This window comes from Micropterus salmoides, unplaced genomic scaffold, assembly GCF_014851395.1.
Source record: "Micropterus salmoides isolate LMB-PRFRI ecotype aquatic unplaced genomic scaffold, ASM1485139v1 Ms_hic_scaffold_19, whole genome shotgun sequence".
In the NCBI taxonomy this organism is placed as follows: Eukaryota; Metazoa; Chordata; class Actinopteri; order Centrarchiformes; family Centrarchidae; genus Micropterus; species Micropterus salmoides.
The window spans coordinates 11,889,150-11,909,230 of record NW_024041039.1 but is presented as its reverse complement, the minus strand read 5'-3'; the positions used below and the strand labels follow the sequence as shown (position 1 = coordinate 11,909,230).

General features: G+C 40.3%; 1 protein-coding gene across 1 annotated transcript; it reads left to right on the top strand.

Annotated features, from left to right (window-relative positions):
• The first annotated feature begins 737 nt into the window (after positions 1–737).
• LOC119910436 (GTP-binding protein Di-Ras1) lies at positions 738–19,622 on the top strand. The gene is made up of 3 exons (XM_038729066.1): positions 738–924; positions 12,751–13,092; positions 13,624–19,622. Exons 2-3 carry the CDS (start codon positions 12,784–12,786, stop codon positions 13,909–13,911), a joined length of 597 nt encoding a protein of 198 aa, XP_038584994.1. The 5' UTR covers positions 738–924; positions 12,751–12,783; the 3' UTR covers positions 13,912–19,622.
• The last annotated feature ends 459 nt before the right edge of the window (positions 19,623–20,081 follow it).

The following is a 20,081-nucleotide window of genomic DNA, read 5'->3' as shown; positions in this document are numbered from 1 at the left end:
AAAAGAAATGTTCTCATTTCTGCCGACAAGGGTTGAGAATTTATCTTGGCGTCTTTATACTTTACTTCCTGGTTTATCGATTCTGAGCTCTTACATTCTTTCCACCTATTACATGTTGTTTTGCTCTATTATGTGTGCATTGACAGTATGCAGCCTTTAGCCCACATAGCCTATATTGTACACACGATTCCTCTCCATGGTGCTAAAACACAATCTGGTCGCTGTCCGTGGTGCTGATCCTGGATAACTAGAGATGCGAATTGCTTTTTCATTAAAATCTCTCCAAGCTGACTTCACATTTGACCTTATTAATTCAATTAAATACAAAACATTCAATCATGCATAGACTACAGCTACAGAATACTTTGCTGTGGCTGAAACATCGACACATTGATTTGGAAATGAAATGGGGCTCCGGTTAGTGGATTTAATTTCATCTATCGGGCTGTTGCTCAGGGATCAATAGATTTACTTCCAGGTTTTTTTTATTTAAAAAATGTATTACCACCACATATGCATAGCATGTTAGGATTAGTTGGCACGTGCAGTGTCTATTATTAATGCCAAACATTCCCACAAGTGCGCCCATCCAGGATAAAAGACCTTTCTTTTAGAGGAAGTCTTTATTTTTTTTAATAGCTTGTTTAAATTAAATAGCTTTGCGGCCATCCAACCACTAGGAAGTGTATGAACAGAAAGAAAATCAAGTGTGGACAGAAAAGGGAGAGGGCATAGCACCTCCCACGTCCTATATGCGAGAGAGGGCGAAAGGGAGAGAGAGAGAGTCTGCTGTGGTGGTGTTGGAAATCGGACGACATGAGCTCTACGTGAAGCGTGTAAAATGCTTTAAGACGCTTTCGGCGTTTGTCTTTCATCCGTCTGAACCAAGGACGAGCCTGAAGCGGAGCTATACTTCACGACCAGGTATGGAGATGCTGCTCATCCCCACACTTACATGGAGGTTAGATGTTGCTGTTCAGTGGCGTAACGGCGGTCCTTCTGCCTGGCTGACTGTTGCGCTCACACGATTCCTGCTGTTCGCGGCCAATACGGGATAAGACATCTACACATTTTGTTTATTTATCCGGTAGCTGTAGATTTAAATTCATCCGCACCGGCTCCTATCACGACATTTGCGTTTGATAGCCTCGGTCGTGTGTATTGTAGGTAGCCTTTGCCCGCACAGCCATAGAGAGACACCCTCGGAGATATGAGGGTGTTGGGCTTACCGTTTTGCTTTGATGAGTAAGGTGCGGGGGTGGGGGGTGGGGGGTCGCTGCGACTGCGAAATTATGGCACCTCTGCGAGATGGCGATCCTCTGGTATTTATGAATGAACCAAGCAGAATGGGGTGGTCTGTAATGGCGTTGCGCACCAATCTGCGGACCGACAGCAAGCCCCACCTGCCACCCCATCCCGACTACAGCTGAGACGGAGATGCAAGTCAACATTTAGACTATACTCTAACAATGACGCCAGCGTGACGCATAAAGCCCGATTTCTGTGGCAAATGTCATGGTTAATCCTCCATCTGGATGTTTCTCCATGTCTCCTCCTCCATGCCTGATGTGCTGTTTGTGGTGGGTCTCAAGACCAGAGAGGAGAGCCACCATGACATGCAAAAGGAGTTGTGAATCACTCGGGCCTTCTCTATGTAGCCTATGTGTAAATATGTATGTGACTCAACTTCCTGTATGCATTGCACACTGACAGTCATGTGTGTGTGTGTGGCTGCAAGAGAGGAGAGGAGAGATGCATGACAGCAAATCCGGTGATTACGCTTTAAAGTAGCATAGGGATGCAGATGTTAAAGCATGCATGTGAGGATGGGGGATGAGAGGAAGTGTGGGGGAGTGTCACTGTCCTGCCTGCCTGCCTGTCTGTCCGTTTGTTAGTCTGTCTTGAATGGCCACAGTACGGTTGCATAAGAACACTTTTCTCTGCTAAGGCAGGACAAGGACATGACTCAATACATGGTAACAAGGAGAAACACAGAAAGAGGAGATGGTGCTGACGATTCTGATGTTGATAATTGATGATGATGATTGAGATTTTTTGTTTGTTTATTTTTTAGCTAAGGCCTAATGAATTGCACTAGACAAAGCTGTGTGAGATCACCAAGATCCAGATAAAAAAATGTGATTTTTGCTGCAGGTAAAAATTTTGTGGCCTCAGAGAATGAGCAAAAAATGATTAATGGGATCGTTTGGGTGCAGTTTGTAAACATAATTATATAACATCTAAGAGGCTATAATTGCAGTGATACCCAGGGTTACCAAGGTCTGACAGCAATAATTTTCCCATCCAACGATGTTCCTTTTCACCATTTCCTTTCTGCAACTTTAATGCCACTGTCATTCTTTTCTAATTTAAATAACAATAATAAAGTTAATTATATAGTACGTGTAAAAATCAGTAAATACAACTTGCTATACAAAAAGTAAACAGAGTGAAAATAGAACATTATAAGTCAAATAGCAATAACAAAATGAGAAAATTAAAGCGCAAATATACACGTGTAAATATACACAAATATACATTATGGCTTACAGTGAGGCATCAGCAGGCCAGAAAATGCAGAAACATGCCCATGACTGAGAGGTTTCTGGCTGATAAAATGTCACAGGGAAAGGCATTTCTCCCCCTTTCTTAACGAAACAAATGCAGAGCAACTTTCATTTAGTGTTTGATGCCTGTGAGAAGTAGTTAGTTTGTTGGACGGCTGCCATTTGTAATGAGCGAAAATGTGTGAATTTGACACAGGTTGTTGGTCAGGAGGAAGATGCATGCTCACTGAACTATAAAAGTTGAATAAAAGTTTTAAAGAATATACATATCAATTTTCATTTATGCATGTATTAGTGTTTAATGATATTTATGGATCTTTATTTTTAAGTAATTGGTAAAGAGAAATACTCAAGTCAGGTTCAGGTGTGTTGCTGCTTCACGTGAGAGAAGCATACAGTTTGTTACCATTTTCCACAAATGGATTCTCTTTTGAAACTGAACTTTCCACTATAAGGCTTTTTCAGCCTTTTATTCATTCGGTTATTGTTATTGAGGGAAACAACAGTTAACAGTGCTGTCTCCTCATGATGTTTAAGTCTGTCTGTTGCTTTGACAGAACAAGTCTAGTCAGGTTCACCTTGACTGTTGTGCACTTCTGAGCTATATATAACTATATACTGCATAATGTCTGCTTTAATACTGGAACAGATCAATGCTAAAGTGTTTTAGTTGTTCTGACGGCATCAGCTCATTTGAAAGGTCCATATAGTATTCATTATAAATGGCAGGCAGAATTTTCTTGGTCTTGTGTGGAACTAATTGAAGACCAGGATGGCTGTTCTCATCAGTTATGTACACTGTGAACTCTGAGTTACTGTTTTATTTGACATGTTGTTCAAATATCAGCATCATCATCATTTAAAGTAAAACACTATTACCAACATCCATTTTTTTTAAATTTAAGGAATTATGAGAACTGGGAGAAAAGTACGTTGTGGTTTGACATAAAGAAAAGTTAAAGGCTAGTTTCATATAATCCCTGTTGCATCATGAGAGTGTCACAAGCAGTCTGGAGCGGGATTCCCATGTTGTCTCCACTTTTAACCATCTGCGTTGTTATCCGATGTGAATCAACTGGTATTATAAAAAAGCTGTGCCTGGTTGATCTCGCCTGTAGAAACCAGTGGAGTCAATCCAAAAGTACCAACCCTGTCACCATCTGTCGCTGCAGGCAGACTTCTGTAACCACTAGTCTGTAATTAGTGCTTCAGTCAGGTTGGGGCCTTCACAGCTTCTAAGAATAGGCTTTCTTGAGAAAACTGAATACATTATACAAACATGAAAATAAATTTGATTGTTCTATCATGCTGGAAACTACATTCCTTTATTCTTTCTTGGCCATTTTTGTCACTTAAAGCCAGGTGCCTCAGTGTTTCCTGGATTGTCAGGCCAAAGTATTAGCAGGGTCTTATAGAAAGGCCAGATGGAGCAACCCAGGGTTCCCCAGATCAAGCTAATACTCAGTCCTAATACACACTCAAAGACTAATTACATGGCCATCTTGCATGCAGTCCTGTGCAAAAGCTGCAGCATAGAATCAGCTTGAATGTGGTTGCAGGGTGTGATTAAAGCTGAAGAATCAATCTGCCGGAGGGGGAAATGTTTTCCTAAATCCTTACTGAAGCGCACATTTAGTATATACTGTATTGTCATTTAGACTTATTAAGGAGTAGTTGCAGGTAGAGGGATGTTTAATAGATACAAACCTGTAACACTTAGAGCTACTGTGTACTTCTATTTAGTTTAAATAAAGTTGAAGGATGTCAACACCTTGCTTATGAAAAGCACACATCAGCGGAAATGTTTAAAGATAATTTAGAATATTTTTAGTCTGGTATAGCCAGGGGGGCCGACCAAAATGCCTCTGGATAGACCTACAACCAATCAGAGCAACAAAATGTTTGATGGAGCGTTGGTTATTAAACTTACCAAATCCTGTCGGAAGTACAGCAAACACATCTTTCTTGTCAACAAAAGCTTGTGTGGTTGTTTCTTCTTCTTTTAGAGAAAATATACTCTCCAGTTTGTTTAATACTGACGTGATAGCGGATTCAACAGAAACAGTTCCACATCTGCGGCAGCCATCTTGGTTGTTTACGAAAATTACTCAACGGCCAATAAGGTTGTGCTCCTCAGTTATCTTATCAAACATGGCCCATATTAGATAAACAATTCTGATTTGCCCGGCCAGATCCAGGACTGGTGGATATCTGTCTGAATGGGAGGGGGGGCAGACACATATGCCAGAGCAAATGAAACTTGAGCCTGCAGACTCATCTGCTCAAACAAGATGATTTTAGTGCAAAAGTTTCATTTTGTTTGTGCATAAATATTCTGCAATCACATGACAGCAGTGATCTGAGCACATTGTGGTTTGCCCACAATGCGCCTGTTTAATTTCAACTAGTAAGAAATTTAACACTATTGTTTGAAGATAGTGGGTTCAATTCGAACTTACATCTTTCTCCTGCCCCAGTGAATTGCGAGTATAGTGTAGACATACTGTAGATCTTTGCACTGTAAGACTACAGTAAGACTACAATAAATAATTGAATACTCTTAAAAACAAATGACCTAAAGTTATAACCCTTAATTTTTACATTAAATCAAACCCATTTTATACTATTGATGGTCTGCATTGTTTGTTCTGCAACAGCTATCCAATGTATTTGCATTCTATAATTATGTCTCTATAGTAGTTTTCATCATTGGTGGAAGAGTCAGCCATTCCCGTACTTGATTCAAATTGCCTACCTCTGCATACCACCAACTTTGTGTGCTTGGTTGCACTTTAAACAGATACACTACCTGGTCAGTGGAATGTAAACGCTCCGTACACGTATAGCGCCTTTCTAGTCTTTTCGACCACTCAAAGCGCTTTTACACTACATCTGCATTCACCAGTCACACACACATTCATACACTGAGCCTAAGTGCTCAAACGGAAACTAACATTCACACTCATACACTGGCGGAACAGCCGCCAGGGGCAATTCGGGGTTCAGTATCTTGCCCAAGGACACTTCGACACGCAACCAGGGGGAGCCGCCGACCTTCCGATTAACGGCCAACCTGCTCTACCTCCTGAGCCACAGCCGCCCTGTGCTTGCTGTAGTATTAAAACACACTATTAAAATTCCAATGATCCAGGCAAAACGAAGGCTGTTTTGCTTAGATGTGAGGTGTTCGCCATAAAAACGTCAACTTGCAATATTCCAGTGTTTTTCTTAGATAATCTGAAAACTGTTCAACTCCAAAATGTCAGTGTTTCAGAGACTTGTTTTTGACTGGATGATGAGACAGAATTGTCTCATTCTACTGACAGTAGTCTTACATTGACAGGCCTATCGTATGCATTGTGCTTGGATTGGATAAAGTAGAAAAGTTTGGTCTGAACCTGTTTGTTAAAAGTAATAAAACACGTGTGGTTGTTTTCATTTCTTTACAGTCACAATCCTCCAGGGCAATCTTAAATTGTGTACAATGGTTCACAGGTGGTGAACTTCAGATTTAGTGTGGAGGGGGAAACTCTTGGGGCCTTGTCTGTTGTAAATAGATGGCTCTTCTTCTGCAAAAACCTTCTGCTCCAAGTTAAATCTGACGTTGTGACTATCAATAGATACATTTCATCTTTATTGTTTGTGTGTCTGGCTGTGCTGATATTCCCATGCCACAGTGTTAGTGTTGGTGCATGCTGAGTCAAAGGGATGTGCATGGAGTATCCGAGGGCTTCAGCGTGCATCAGGCGTGGTCTTATAGGGAGGCCGCTGGTAACTTAAGTCCTGGGAATTGGGTCAATGCAGTGCAGGCCAGGAGCACAGAGGAGGTTAAGCTCAATGATTAGCTACTAAGCCAAGACCACAGCGCTGCAATCTCTTGTACAGTCTAACACACATACTCCGTGCATGTACAGTGGTGTATGCTCAATCACGCTATAAATTGACACTGATGAGGAGCAGACACAGCTTTCAAAAACCTCAAGCATACATACAGGTATTGTTACATGTATATTTTCCATGCATATGCACACATTTATGATCTCTAGCCTGACTTAAATGTTGTTTAACTGAATTATGTAATGCAGGGATTTAATGCAAATGGGTATTGTATTATTAGATGTTCAATTCTAAATTTGATTTGATTGATTACAGTCACTTAGACATATAGGTGTACAGATGTAATACAGGTGTATTTTGTTTGTAAAGGGTGATGCAAATTGTACTTCCTTTGAAGGATGGCACATTCAAGAACATTTCTTGAACTGTAGAGATTATTTCATTTTTGTTTTGTTAAAGAAATAGTTGACATGTGCCTGCTTGCCGAGAGTTAGATAAGATCTCCTGTCTGTCTGTCTGCTTAGCTTAGCACAAAGACTGGGAACAAGGGGAAACAGCTAGCGTGGCTTAGGCCAATGGTCACAACATCTGCCTGCCAGCACCTCTAAAGCTCTAACACGTTATATCAACAGGGTTTGTGGGAGGACTCTTTTTATTTCTTGGCCGGGTGCAGTGAGTTCCTGCAGTAAGGTTGCCTGGCAATCAGTGATGACAGTGTACCAAAAATTTTAATTTTTACACTCTGATTTTTGTATTATTTGTATATATTAATTAGTCATGTTAATTAGTGAGTTTCAGATGTGTTTGTAGGTGCTGAGCTGTTACAGAGCCAGGCAAGCTGTTTCCCCATTTCCACTCTTTGTGCTAGGCTAAGCTTACCAGCTGCTGGCTGTAGCTTATGGTACACACATAAGAGTGGTATTTATCTTTTCATCTAACTTTTGGCAAGAGCCTAATAAACAATTCATTTGACTTAAAAAATGTACTGTTGTCTAACTAAAAATGATGCTGTTTCTCTACGTTTCTGAAGAGAAGATATTCATATATATAACATTTATTTTTATCCAATGACCGAAGAACTAAACGACTAGATTTACTGGTGGGATGTAAGACTTCCAAAGAAGTAACTTTATAAAAGAAAATGAATATAGAGTGGTACATTCCTTCAACTTCCATCCCATCATGTGTATCTAATAACTAGAATTTTAACATCATTAAACATATTTAACATCTGTTGAAACACTCTTGTGTCGCACAACAATGGACACTCCATATTCCATTGAGAGGATCGATTATTCAGATGGCTCGTTAACATAGAGTTGGCTCTGATGGACATGAAAGGAATGTTTCCTTTCTTTGCATCATCGCCCTCTAATAGACACACACGCTCACACACAGACTGAAGCAGACAGGAAGAGATGTGGTTTTATCCTCCTTTTTTTTTTCAAGGAAAATGATGGAGAAACTTCTTCACATTCATAAATCTTAAATGACCAAAAGATTTTAAAATAAGCATATGTCAGCTGTTTTCTGTGGGCTTTCCATGTGTGTGTTGTGTTGGCTGGTGTGAACACAGTGAAGCAGCAGCGAGACCGAATGTGTGAGACTGAATCAAAATTTATAAATTGAACCTCCAGAGACTGCTCAAAGCTAATGAAAACGCTGGCTCTAAAAATTGCTCTCTCTAAAAATGCAGATTCATTCCTCTGGTAAAACATACACACACACACATACACACACACACACACACTTGAAAAGCCTGAGCTAATGTGTGCACAGAGAATCTCCTGCTTGACTGCACACACACACACACACACAAACGTTCATACACCAACTGACAGTCTGGCAGCTAACGAAACTTTGTGCAGGTTTCAGGCAACGTGATGAGTGTTTGTGTTAGTGTGTGTGCGCACAGCTGTGGCCAGAGGAGGACCGAATATTTCACAAAAACCTGGAGCCGAAAATCTGCTGTTCCTGTAAATCACACTTCGCCAAATATGAGTTTATCCGCAGCATTCCAGTATCCGTGGCTAGATTAAACCCCGTTTCCCACAAGATACCATGGGACTGCTTTGTGGGTGTCTATTTAATCACGCTCTTGATCTGTTGAATGGCATTGTGTTTGATGTTGGTTAATGCACTTCCTTTGTGCAGCTACGTAAGTGGCTCTCTTGAGGGAAATTATGTGCATATTTTTGCTAAAGGTGACATTTCCTTGCTCGCTCTGTGAAATAAACGAGTGGAGAAGGCTGCTTTGCATCTATTTTCTGACTGAGAGGAGAGGAGGCCTGTTTGGTCTGTGCCAAAGCTATCTGCTAATGGAATTTAGCTGCACTGCCACAGATGCATTTACAGTATACCATTAATTCATTAAGGAACTGCAGTCCTCTTATTGCAAATAAAATAAGAGACGAGGAGGACAGGGAGAGAGACAGATTGCATTTGGGAGGAATTTCATTAATCTCAGAGGCCTGGTGTCAAGGACAATGGTGAAGGAGCAGAAAGTACAGTGGGCATATGTTCGTGTGTGTGTGTGTGTGCTTTCATGTGTATGCATGTCACTGTGAGGTTGCACCTGTGTGCGCTGTGCACAGTTATAGCTGCTGAGGGAGGGAGGGAGACAGCTAATTTTAGTTCAGGTGAAAGGAGAAGAAAGGGGAGCGGAGGAAGGTTTTGATGAGCAGGATTGTTGTCACAGAGCTAAAATCCGCGTTCCAATAAACCCCAACAGGCACCAAGCGAGGCAGGATGACAGACTGACAGGGCCCAGACAGACGAGCCCCATCGATCAAAACCACAGCGACCTTAGTTTATTGATCATACAGCATAGACACCTGGGGAGTGAAAGAGCAGAAGACAAGAGGAGAAACTGAAAGAAGAAGCTCAGGGAGTAGGTCAAAGAAAAACATTTTGAAGATGCATAAATAAAGAGAAGAAACAGACTGAGGGCTACAGATGACAACGTAAAAAGAATATTAGTGAGCATATCAATATCAGATCATGTAAGAGAGTGTTGCTCCATCACAGACGCACCAACATATCAGCTTTAAACCACAGAAATTGTACAAGTTCATATACGTTTATTATAGATATTTTGCCAGCTGTTTTTTTGTTATCCATTTCCTTGCGGTATTTTATTATAAATGTCAAATTATCAACACATTAGAAGCACAGTGCAAAAATCTGGTTTATTACAAGTTGGGTTTTATTTTTATAGTATTGGCCATTATTTCTACCTTTAAAAATAACGACGCTGTACTCACTGTACTCACGCAACTCGACATTGCTGTGATCTGGGAACACAGCTACACTGCTAAAAATAAGTCAGACCAGACTCTGGACAAATTTATTTGAAAGAGAAAATGATAATATTATTACTAATACATAATAATATTACCAAAAATCTTGCAACTTGCTGGTTCTTTTATTAATATTTTTAGATTATCTATGTATCAAATGACAATGTGACAATGTGAGAAGCGTTGCTCATAGTGATGAACCTACAGAGAATTATCACCTGAACCTGCAGCTCCCCTTTGGCTTTTGGAGCTCATAGCGAGTTTTAGCTCTTTGTTCAACTACCTGGTCCACAATTTTACTTTCACCACTCTCAAAGCGTCATTTTTGGGTGTTTTCAGTGAAAAAGCTCTAAAAACCCATATGCTTCTGCTCAAACAGCAGATACACGCAGTTAGCAACTAGCTAGTGAAGATAGTGGTGCATTTAGCAGCTAAAGACACAGATATTTCCCTCAGGAGTCGGTGGAGACCAAAACAGAGCTAAAAGAGATATTCATGCAGAAACATGACCATAGACTGTTGAAAAGAATTGGACATAGCCACCCTTGATGTCATTCATTGGTTTGTGGGCAACCATTTTGAAGCCATGAGTTTGGCATTTTGGCCGTCACCATCTTGGAGTTTTCAGAATCAGAAACACTTTATATATTTATATATTTATATTATATGTTTTGTAACTAGAAGTGACCATATTTGAACAAGAGGGTGGAGCTGGGGAGGGATACGCATTGCTATGCCTGACAGGTCGCTGTGGTAGCAACTTCAAATCAAAGTCAATCCCAAAGTACCCATGCCCTAAAGCATACTCTGCTTTATTGTCTATTTTACTCTAAATGGGACGAGAAATTACAAAGTAAACATCATGTTGTATTAAACAAGACTTAAACTAGTGATCAAGAGACCATAAACTCACAAAAATAGGTTTACTGAAGTAATAAGCAAGTAAGAAGTAGGGTCATTTTGTCATAGACTTCTATACAATCAGACTTCTTTTTACAGCCAGTGGAGTCGCCCCACTGCTGGCCAATAGAAAGAATGCAGGTTTAAGGCTTCACTTCTCAGACCTGGAGGTTTAATGCTTGAACACAACTTCATGACAACTAATTTTGCTCCATAACTGCTGGATGTGTAAATAAGCCAGTGTTTGCATTGTGTTTACAACTTATTTCTGCTGACCTTAAGTAGCCAAAGAAATCAGTTATTGCAGGGTTTATGTCAGAATTTATAATTCAGTCACACTGGCAAATCTTTTTGACAGGTAACATTAAAACATTTTTGACAGTATCTCTCACTATCTCAAAAAAATGCAAAGTGCATCATCACCCTAAGGCACTTGAGGGCCATTAAACAAGATTTTCTGCTTTGCCAGACCAGAGTAAAAGTCAGCTGTCTGCAGGCATATGAGCAGAAGACAGGCTCAAGTTCAAATGAAACTGTGGTTGTGTGTTCAGCATGGATATAAAATGTTATCTTATATGTCACCCAGACTCACAGCTATAGATTGACTATAAAACTCAAGAGGCTTTCCCTGAAACCCCATTTATTTTGAACTTCTTGACTGATATTATCTAGAACTTGGCAATGCAATTCCAGGGGCCTTGCCATCAATAGTGGGTTCCAGCAGTGCAAGCATGACAGAAATCCACTTATTCCATCTGGTATTGATGTCAATTTACTGTTTCATTACAGCAAGAGCTTATAGAACAGCACATGATCACAACTGAATGAGTATCTTATTATGGGACCTTAAAGCAAGTTTAGAACCACAGCAGATAAATAATGCAACAGATAAAATGCTTAATCGTGCACAGACACTCAGCAGACACACAAGCACTTAGAGAGATAGCAATAGATTAGGTGTGAGGACATTGTTCAGATGCATATGTATGAGTTGCAGCAAATAATATTGAGAATGAAGTGTCCTGCACTGTGCAGTGTTGCTGCTGACTACAAACTAGGTTTATTATAGCGTTGGAATTCTTTGTTTTATAACACAACGTGCATTTGGTTCAATCCAGGCTTTGTTTGAATTATAATATATTATATTATTATTATAATATGAGTCAAATAGACAAATAAAAATATAATTGACTCTGGCAACATTCACATTTCCCCATAGAGCCAGAGATGTTTCACAGTGATGTTACAGAATTGCATCACCTCACAGGGCTCAGAAAGGAAAATCAGTTTCCAAATAAATGTCTGTGTTTACCTTTCACATAAACACAAATGACAATGAAAAACATATGGCACATACAGGGTTGTTTTCACATCTAGTTTTCATCTTTTTAGTTTTAGCTTTCATGTACAGTAACAGCCTATCCTCAATACCTGTGCTTGGATCAATACCAAAAGGAAACTCAGCCGATAGGTACTGAAGAGAATCAGTTTTAGTCGATTGTCATAAATACTTCAAGGATAAGTACGCATAATCATATACACATGCAACCTAATGGAATCCAGTACAGTATCCCTGCAGTACATACTTCTTTTGTGGTGCTAATAATGTTCTGTTTTTGTGTTAGAGAGGTGTTGGTTCAACTCTGTAGTCATTTTTAAGGCTGTTGTTTGAGGTTTTGTTGCATTGTATTATGCATGAGTTCATGTTATTGTTATTGTTGTTCTCCGATTCTGCAAGGACATTCTGTCTCTGTCTCTTCCAGGGTTTGCTGCAGTTGCTGAAGTTGATAAATGAGGAAACGCTGGAATGTTTCTGGGGTTGAAACTGAGAAACTGTGACTCTGCGAACAGTATTGATTAAAGCAAATGTCTGCGTCAGGTGAAACACTTGGAGCCTCACCAACCTCATCCTCTCTAATTTGTACTCTGGCTCATAGTCAGACCACGAGGACAGTTAGAGTACTTTCACACGCACTGGCCTGAGGTCGAGTCCCACCAGCACTTTCCTTCCTGTCCCTCCCTCCCTGCTTTGTATCTGCTGACTGCTCACTTGCTAAAATTCCACCGTGCTAAAATTATCCTCTTCTCCCCAACCCTCACCCTTCTCACCCTGCCTTCTCCCCATGCTCCCACCCTCAACATCATAGGTGTAACACTGTCTTAAGCCTGAGGGGGGCAGAATGCCGGAGCAGAGCAACGACTATCGTGTGGTGGTGTTCGGGGCGGGTGGAGTGGGAAAGAGCTCCTTGGTCCTGCGCTTCGTGAAGGGCACTTTCAGGGACACCTACATCCCGACAGTGGAGGACACCTACCGCCAGGTGATCAGCTGTGATAAGAGCGTGTGCACCCTCCAGATCACCGACACTACAGGGAGCCACCAGTTCCCAGCCATGCAGCGCTTGTCCATCTCTAAAGGCCACGCCTTCATCCTGGTCTACTCCATCACGAGCAAACAGTCCCTGGAGGAGCTCAAACCCATTTACCAACAGGTGGGGAGTGATGGTGTTTGTGTGGGGCTGGGGTTAATTGAAGTGAGTGTGTGATGTCAAGGGGGAGGATGGGGTTGAGCATATAAATTTGGGGATCAACTGATGGTGAGATTATCAGATTTTGTACCTGCTGTTTGTGTGATATTTTGCTCAACATGCTCAAAATTCTTCACCATAATGTACACTTTACAGAGAGCTAAAGTCAAGAAATGGAGATTTTCACAATTGTTTTTCAAACTTAAATGGTTACTTTGCGAGCCTACAAACATACTACAGCTCCCATGAAAATTTACAATTCATTTTTCATCTTTTTACCTGTAATCTCTGCTGTCCTCTCCTTCCTGCTGTTATTACTGACTGTCTAACTGCTAACTGGACTTGTCTCTAGTTTGGGGCTTATGGGAAATATTGACAAAAGAAATACTGAATAAAAACTGAAATATCTGATAAACAAATATATACATTAAACAATCAATTTTATCCAGACGTATGGAGTGAAACACACAACATACTGTTCCTACTCCTCTGCAGGTCTTGGCCATAAAGGGCAATGTTGAGGCCATCCCCATCATGCTTGTGGGCAACAAGAGCGATGAGACCCAGCGAGAGGTGGAGACCAAGGATGGGGAAGCCCAGGCTAACCAGTGGAAGTGCGCCTTCATGGAGACGTCGGCCAAGACCAACCATAACGTAACCGAGCTCTTCCAGGAGCTCCTCAACCTGGACAAGAAGAGGAACATGAGCCTCAACATCGACGGCAAGCGCTCGGGGAAGCAGTCCCGTGCCGAGAGACTGAAGGGCAAATGCAGCGTAATGTAAATCCAGGCGAGTAGGAGACTGGAGGTGGAGGCGAGAGAGGAGGGAGGAAATACAGAGAAAAAGAGAAAAATAAGAAAGGAGAGAGAAGAGAGACTCACTACATGTATCACTCAGAGAAAAACGTCTGGAAGGCAACAGGAATCTCATCATCCACATCCTCCTGACTGGTGCATTCGCAAACACAAATCAGCAGTTATTTTGAAATCATACAGGATTTCAGTTTGAAGCATTACATCCATGTGCATTCTGCTAAAAGGAGGGATGAGGGGGAGTTGCGCAGAATATTGAGAAGCAAATTTGAAACAAGAAGTGCGTGTCACAGATGATTTACCTGTGGACGTCCGCCATAGTCGGACAGTGTGGGTGTGGGCTTTTGCATCATCCAAGTGCCACAAAGCATGGCCGAGGAGCTCATCAAGACCTTGGACTGCAATAGAAAGACCACAGGCACCAGCACCCCTTGAAAAAAGACTGAAGGTTTCTGATCTACACAAAACATTTAGTGTCCTCTCTCACTTCTACACCCGCCCCTCCTGCCCTGCTCAGCTCACACCTTAAGTCCCCCTCGTCCTCCCAGCACCCTCATCCTACGCATACCCCCCATACTATAACAAATATAGAGAAATGTAATGTATATGTAACAGAGTCGACACAGTTAGTTAAGCTCACTCATCTGGTAGAAACACTATCTTAAGAGACTGAGGTGACCGTCGTGCTAGAAAGCACAGGTTTGAGACTGCTAGCATGAACAACACGCATCACAGCAGCAAAACATACGACCCAGCTACATCCCAGAGCCACTCCTGGGGACTCTGATGTATATAAACATGGGATACTTAAATATATTCCAATTATTTTACACATGTCCTGCCCAAACAAGTAAATCAGTCACAGGAGTATGGTTTAGTTAGCTTAAAATTGTGGCTAGAGGACAAATCTTCTCATCATAACCATCCCTCCTGAAAAATGAAAAAGACCATACTTTACCTTTATCAACCTCTCGTTATGTTGAAAACTCATCTGCAAACTCTCTAAATGTCCTCATCTGAAGTGGAGAAACATCCAGCGGCAGGGTACACACACGCTACTGATACGACGCAACAATCCTTTTAAGACTCTCATCTAGTGTAGAATCACTCTGGATGAAAAGAAGATGGACTCTCATCAAAATATGAAACAGAAATACAAGTCTGCCTTGAGGATGATACTCTTGGATAATCATTTGCCAAGCTGGTAAGACAAAAGCGAACGGGAATGATATTTGGTTTTGAGGTTGTGAATGTCAGTTTGCTTTGGCACTTTTCATGTGAAAGTTCCCTTCCTTTTCCTTTTTCCCTTGTTTATTTACTTTATGATGCTCTTTAAATTCATGTAAAAGTTCTTTAAAAAAAAACCCACCTTAAACAAAAAGCACAGAGGGAAAGATAAATAAATAAGGGATGGATGTAAAATGCTCCATGCAGATCATTCAATGCGTTTCCTCTTTGATTGGTTTGGTCACATTACCTGTCATACGCTCATGCAGGCACCGGTAAATGGAAACAGAATGGGTCTCACGCACGTACACACAACATCACACAGACAGCACGCGCACAAATGCCTTCATGCAATTGTCTAAAAAAGTTAATCTGAGTAACAAAATTGACTAAAAAATTACAGGGCTCACTCAGCCTAAATGCCCTCACATTGCACTTTATACCATAAACACACACACACACCCACACACACACAACTGTAATTTGTCATATTCTTTTGCCTATATTATGCATTCTCTGCTTAACACAGAATATCCTCCTGGAGCCATTAAATAGCTCCACTGTATGTCCAAAGTGCATGTATACACCCTTTTTTTCATGCAGGAGCTCTGAAAACTGTACACAGTGTACACAGGACAGCCAAAAGCACAATACTTTTTTACCGACATATCGTTTTGTACATTTGTTTGTATTTCTTTTTTGTATATTGTTTCTTTCTTTTTTGTCTTCTTTGTGCGATTTTCATCTTTCAATATTTATTCACCAGTCCTGAACATAGAGGAACAATCACATCATGATCATAGGTAGCTCTCCGTCTCGATGTTAAGGTGTTTTAATTGTCCCGTTACATGGCACAATGAGGTTGTGGTTCTGCTGAACAACAGGGTACCGTGATGTGACCGGTTAGCTGTGGTCATGAAGCGTGTAAAAGTGGCGTCACCCCACAGGATTGTAGCTCGTAGGACGCAGAGGAGGGTCAGATTATTTTGTCCACATTTCTCCATCTCTCAGGCGGTTTTTAACAACAATCTGGGTGGAGTATAATCTACGCCTGTACTATTATACCCGAAGACACAGATAATGCCCCTTTTAACTATGTGTAAATCTCTCTGGAAAAAAAGAAAAAGCACAGCAACTGTTTTCCTCTGTCCCCTTCTCTGTCTTTATGTGTGCAGCAGAATCAACAACTGGGCACTTTAGGGTGACATTTTACTTGAAGACTTGCTTATTAATCAGCAATGCCTCATTTATAAGCACCATGTAAAATGTCCCTCCCGCATCATTCACGCCCCCACATAAAAACTACTTAAAATGTGTAGTTTTTGTAAATAAGCATTATGGTAGTTGAATTAAATATTTATAAGAGCTTCAAGTAAGATGTTACCCATGTAAAGAAAAACTGTACCCGCTGTCTTTCTGGGAATAAGTCCTTTATAATCAGGAAATGTTACAGTAGGAAGTTTGATGTTGCTATGTACTGTAATATACAGCTTAATAATGATGCTCATGATATATTGTATTTGACACATCAGATCTATCAATCAGATAATACTAGCAAAATGTGAATATGTAACTAAAGGTTCCACTCCATGGCTGTTACTTTTTTTATTTTGAGAGCTGAATGAATCTGTTGTTATCGATGTGTTGTACTTTGCACTAACGTGAGGTCCTGTTAAACTCAAAAATCTGCATTGTAAACGTACCCTTTACCTGTTAGATGCCAGGAATGCTCACTCGTACATTTTCTTTTTTTCTCTCCATACAGTTGTATTTGCATTTGTTTCAGCCTGTAAAGATACCAGAAGGATGGAGTGATTTCTGTCATGTACCTACCTGATGTGTCCATCTAAAGGTTACAAAGTAAAAACATTTTAGTAAAAACAACCCACAAAAGCTGGAAAATATCTGTACAACTATCAGACAATTCGGGTCTGATCTGATGTGTAGCTACCGGCAGCGGTGATGCACACGCTGCATAAATACGATCTTGACGCGTGTGCTTGCTTCACGCAAACGCTAGATTGCGAGTGCATGTTTGTGCAATCTGTTGTTCTTCTATGGTCTACAGGAGACTGCCGTTGCTCATGTTCCTGCGTGGAATATGATACAGCAGGGAGGGAAAAAAACGAGACACCGTGCAAGAGCAGTATGGACAACAAGCTGGGGCGAGAGAGGGAGCTTTGCTGTTCATAGAAATAGTGTAAAAATGTGGGCCATGGCCTGTATAGGATTCAAATGTGCTTGCATGTGGGGGGGTGTGCATGGGAAGTGTGCAAGCGTCCATCGTGTTTTGGGCTGTGTGAATTAAACGCTGGCATGAATCAGGACAGACACCTCTGCTCCCGTCCTCCCATGGCTTGTCTCATCTCATTTGTCAATGAAACATATTCACTGTCTGTGTCTGTATGCGACCATGAGTGCATCCATGTACATGCGCAATCAGCCACCTATTTGCATCCTTTCACTCGTGTTTGCACGAGTGTGTATGTGTGCATGTTTGTGTGCTGTTGTTGTACCAAATGTCTGTCAGATATTTGAAGCTTTCCTGTGGAGAATGCCTACACATTTCTGCATGAGTCATCCCGCACTGCTCAAACACACCACTATAACCACACACACACACACACACACACACACACACAAAAGCACATAAAACAGGCATGGAGGCAAAATAGATCAGTTGCACACACTTATACACACATGTTACATTCACACAGGCCTTGTCAGTGAAACCTAATTTGCTCACTGGCTGTTTTTCTGCTCTGAGCTTAGCACTACTTCTCCATATATCAGCTGTCCGCCCCCTGAAAACCTAAGTTTGTTTCACATTCATCCCTCGGATTTATTTTATTTTATTTTTATTTGTGTGTGTGTGTGTGTGTGTGTGTGTGTGTGTGTGTGTGTGTGTGTGTGTGTGTGTGTGTGTGTGTGTGATGTATGTGTGATTATTGTGAGTCGGTTGCACTTGAACAGACTCTGCTCACATCTGATTGTAGATAGTTGTAAATAGTGTTCAAAGGACTTAATATTTCAGAGATGAGAGAGGAGGGTGTGCAGAGGGAAGGATGCTGTGTTGGGAAGGTGCTGTCGCCTGCGTTTCCTTCTTCTACTCAAAGCATCCAAAGTGTGCTTCAATTGCAATGCAAGAAAAACAGTTAATTGACTTTAAATGAGGAAAACTATGGAGGCCCAGAGTGTTCAATATTAGATTAATTAAGTAAAATGTTGTAAAATTAATAATCATATATCTAAATAAATATATAATTTATAATATAACAATGAAATTGAAATAATCCAATAAATGTTTGAAATCCAGCTATTATTAGTAGTAAGTGGGTAATTTCTTTTTATTTAATTCAGCATTTTCTATTTCCAAATGTCAATTTTACAAAGTGTGTTTTTTAATTTGTTATTTTCATCCCTGGGCATTTATTTTAACACCACTTTTCATCAGTCTTTGTCCGTCAAGCATTACAAACAGGCTAAAACCAGTCATATGATTGGCTGTTTGTCTAATCAAACCAAACCAGCAGTCACATAACAGAATCTTCGTTGTTTGTTGTGATGGAAAGTGACATTATAAAATAAACAGCCAGTGGTAAAATGGCATTGTGAAATTAAAAACTTTGGAAAAAGGACATTTTGAAATAAATATTGCCTGAATGAAATAACAAAATTCAACTATGCTTTTTAAAAAAGGATAAAATTATATGTAATAATATTGGGCTGAGTTTTAAAATATTTAGGATTATCATCATCATCATCAGTGTCATGGAAAAATTTCATATTCTGTCTTTAGGTTATTTGTGTTATTTATTTCACAATGCCATATTTATTTAATATTGAACACTTGGGTTTCCATAAAACTCTACATAGGAAGCACTTGTCCCAAATTTCAATTAGGACTAGGTGAAGTTTATCTCACCTTGTTTGTCATCAGTGAGGAACTTACTGGTCATGTTGCTGACGAGTCTCGTACAGCAGAGGAAGCGTGGTTCTCATGTGTTCTTCCATAGCAAGATGGGAAGTATGACCCTGTGACGCTGAAACGAAGGGCAGTCAGTAAAATTTAAATAAAAGGTGTTAGTTTTCTAGTCTATCAAAGGTATGTTCTATAAACTCATTATATCAACGAGGACAGGTTTCAGTCGAGTCGAGCTGAGAGGCAGAGGATCTAAAGGAAATCAGTGTTGGAGGCAGAAAACTGATCTTGTTAACCTCTCCGGCTCACCCCTTTACATTTCATCTAATTACCTCAGATCCTCACAAGCTGTTTTTTGGCGGACAGGGGGCATAAAATGGGGCATATAGACTGTGGGTAATGTAGTTTGGTACTATCCTTTTGCTCTGGCCCTTCATCCCTGCATGGTCCCTATTAGTGTTCCAGCCAGCATGAGAACAAGGACACAAACTGTGAATCATCTTTGTATTTTTTAAATAAATTCCTCAGCAGCATTTACGGCTTTGGTTTCGCAAATGGTTTATTTCTTTTAAGCACTTACTGTTTTTTGTAAATTATTCTATTGTTATTTGGGGTGGGGTTCTGTTGGGACTTTTTTTATTTATCTAATTATGATGTATAGATATTTATTCTAGCAATAGTCTTCCTATTAAGATATACTGTGCTGATGCATCCTCTGAATAACTGAAAACAACACACACACACACACATATATATATATATATATATATATATATATATATATATATATATATATATATATATATATATGACAATAATTATCAAATCTGCAAAATGATTTTCCTAATAAAAATGTGAACCGAGGAGTGTTTCTTGTCTTTTTGATTTTCTCTTGCTTGCCACTGTCTATGATAGTACAGCCTCACCTGTGTTAATGTTACTTACAAAGGTTTTATGCTTTTTAGCCATGCTAGTGGCATGGTCTATCCACC

Coding starts and splice junctions, on each gene's coding strand:
- LOC119910436 (XM_038729066.1), top strand. CDS start 12,784: ATGCCGGAGCAGAGCAACGACTATCGTGTGGTGGTGTTCGGGGCGGGT. Junction 13,093..13,623: donor TCAAACCCATTTACCAACAG/GTGGGGAGTGAT, acceptor ACTCCTCTGCAG/GTCTTGGCCATAAAGGGCAA.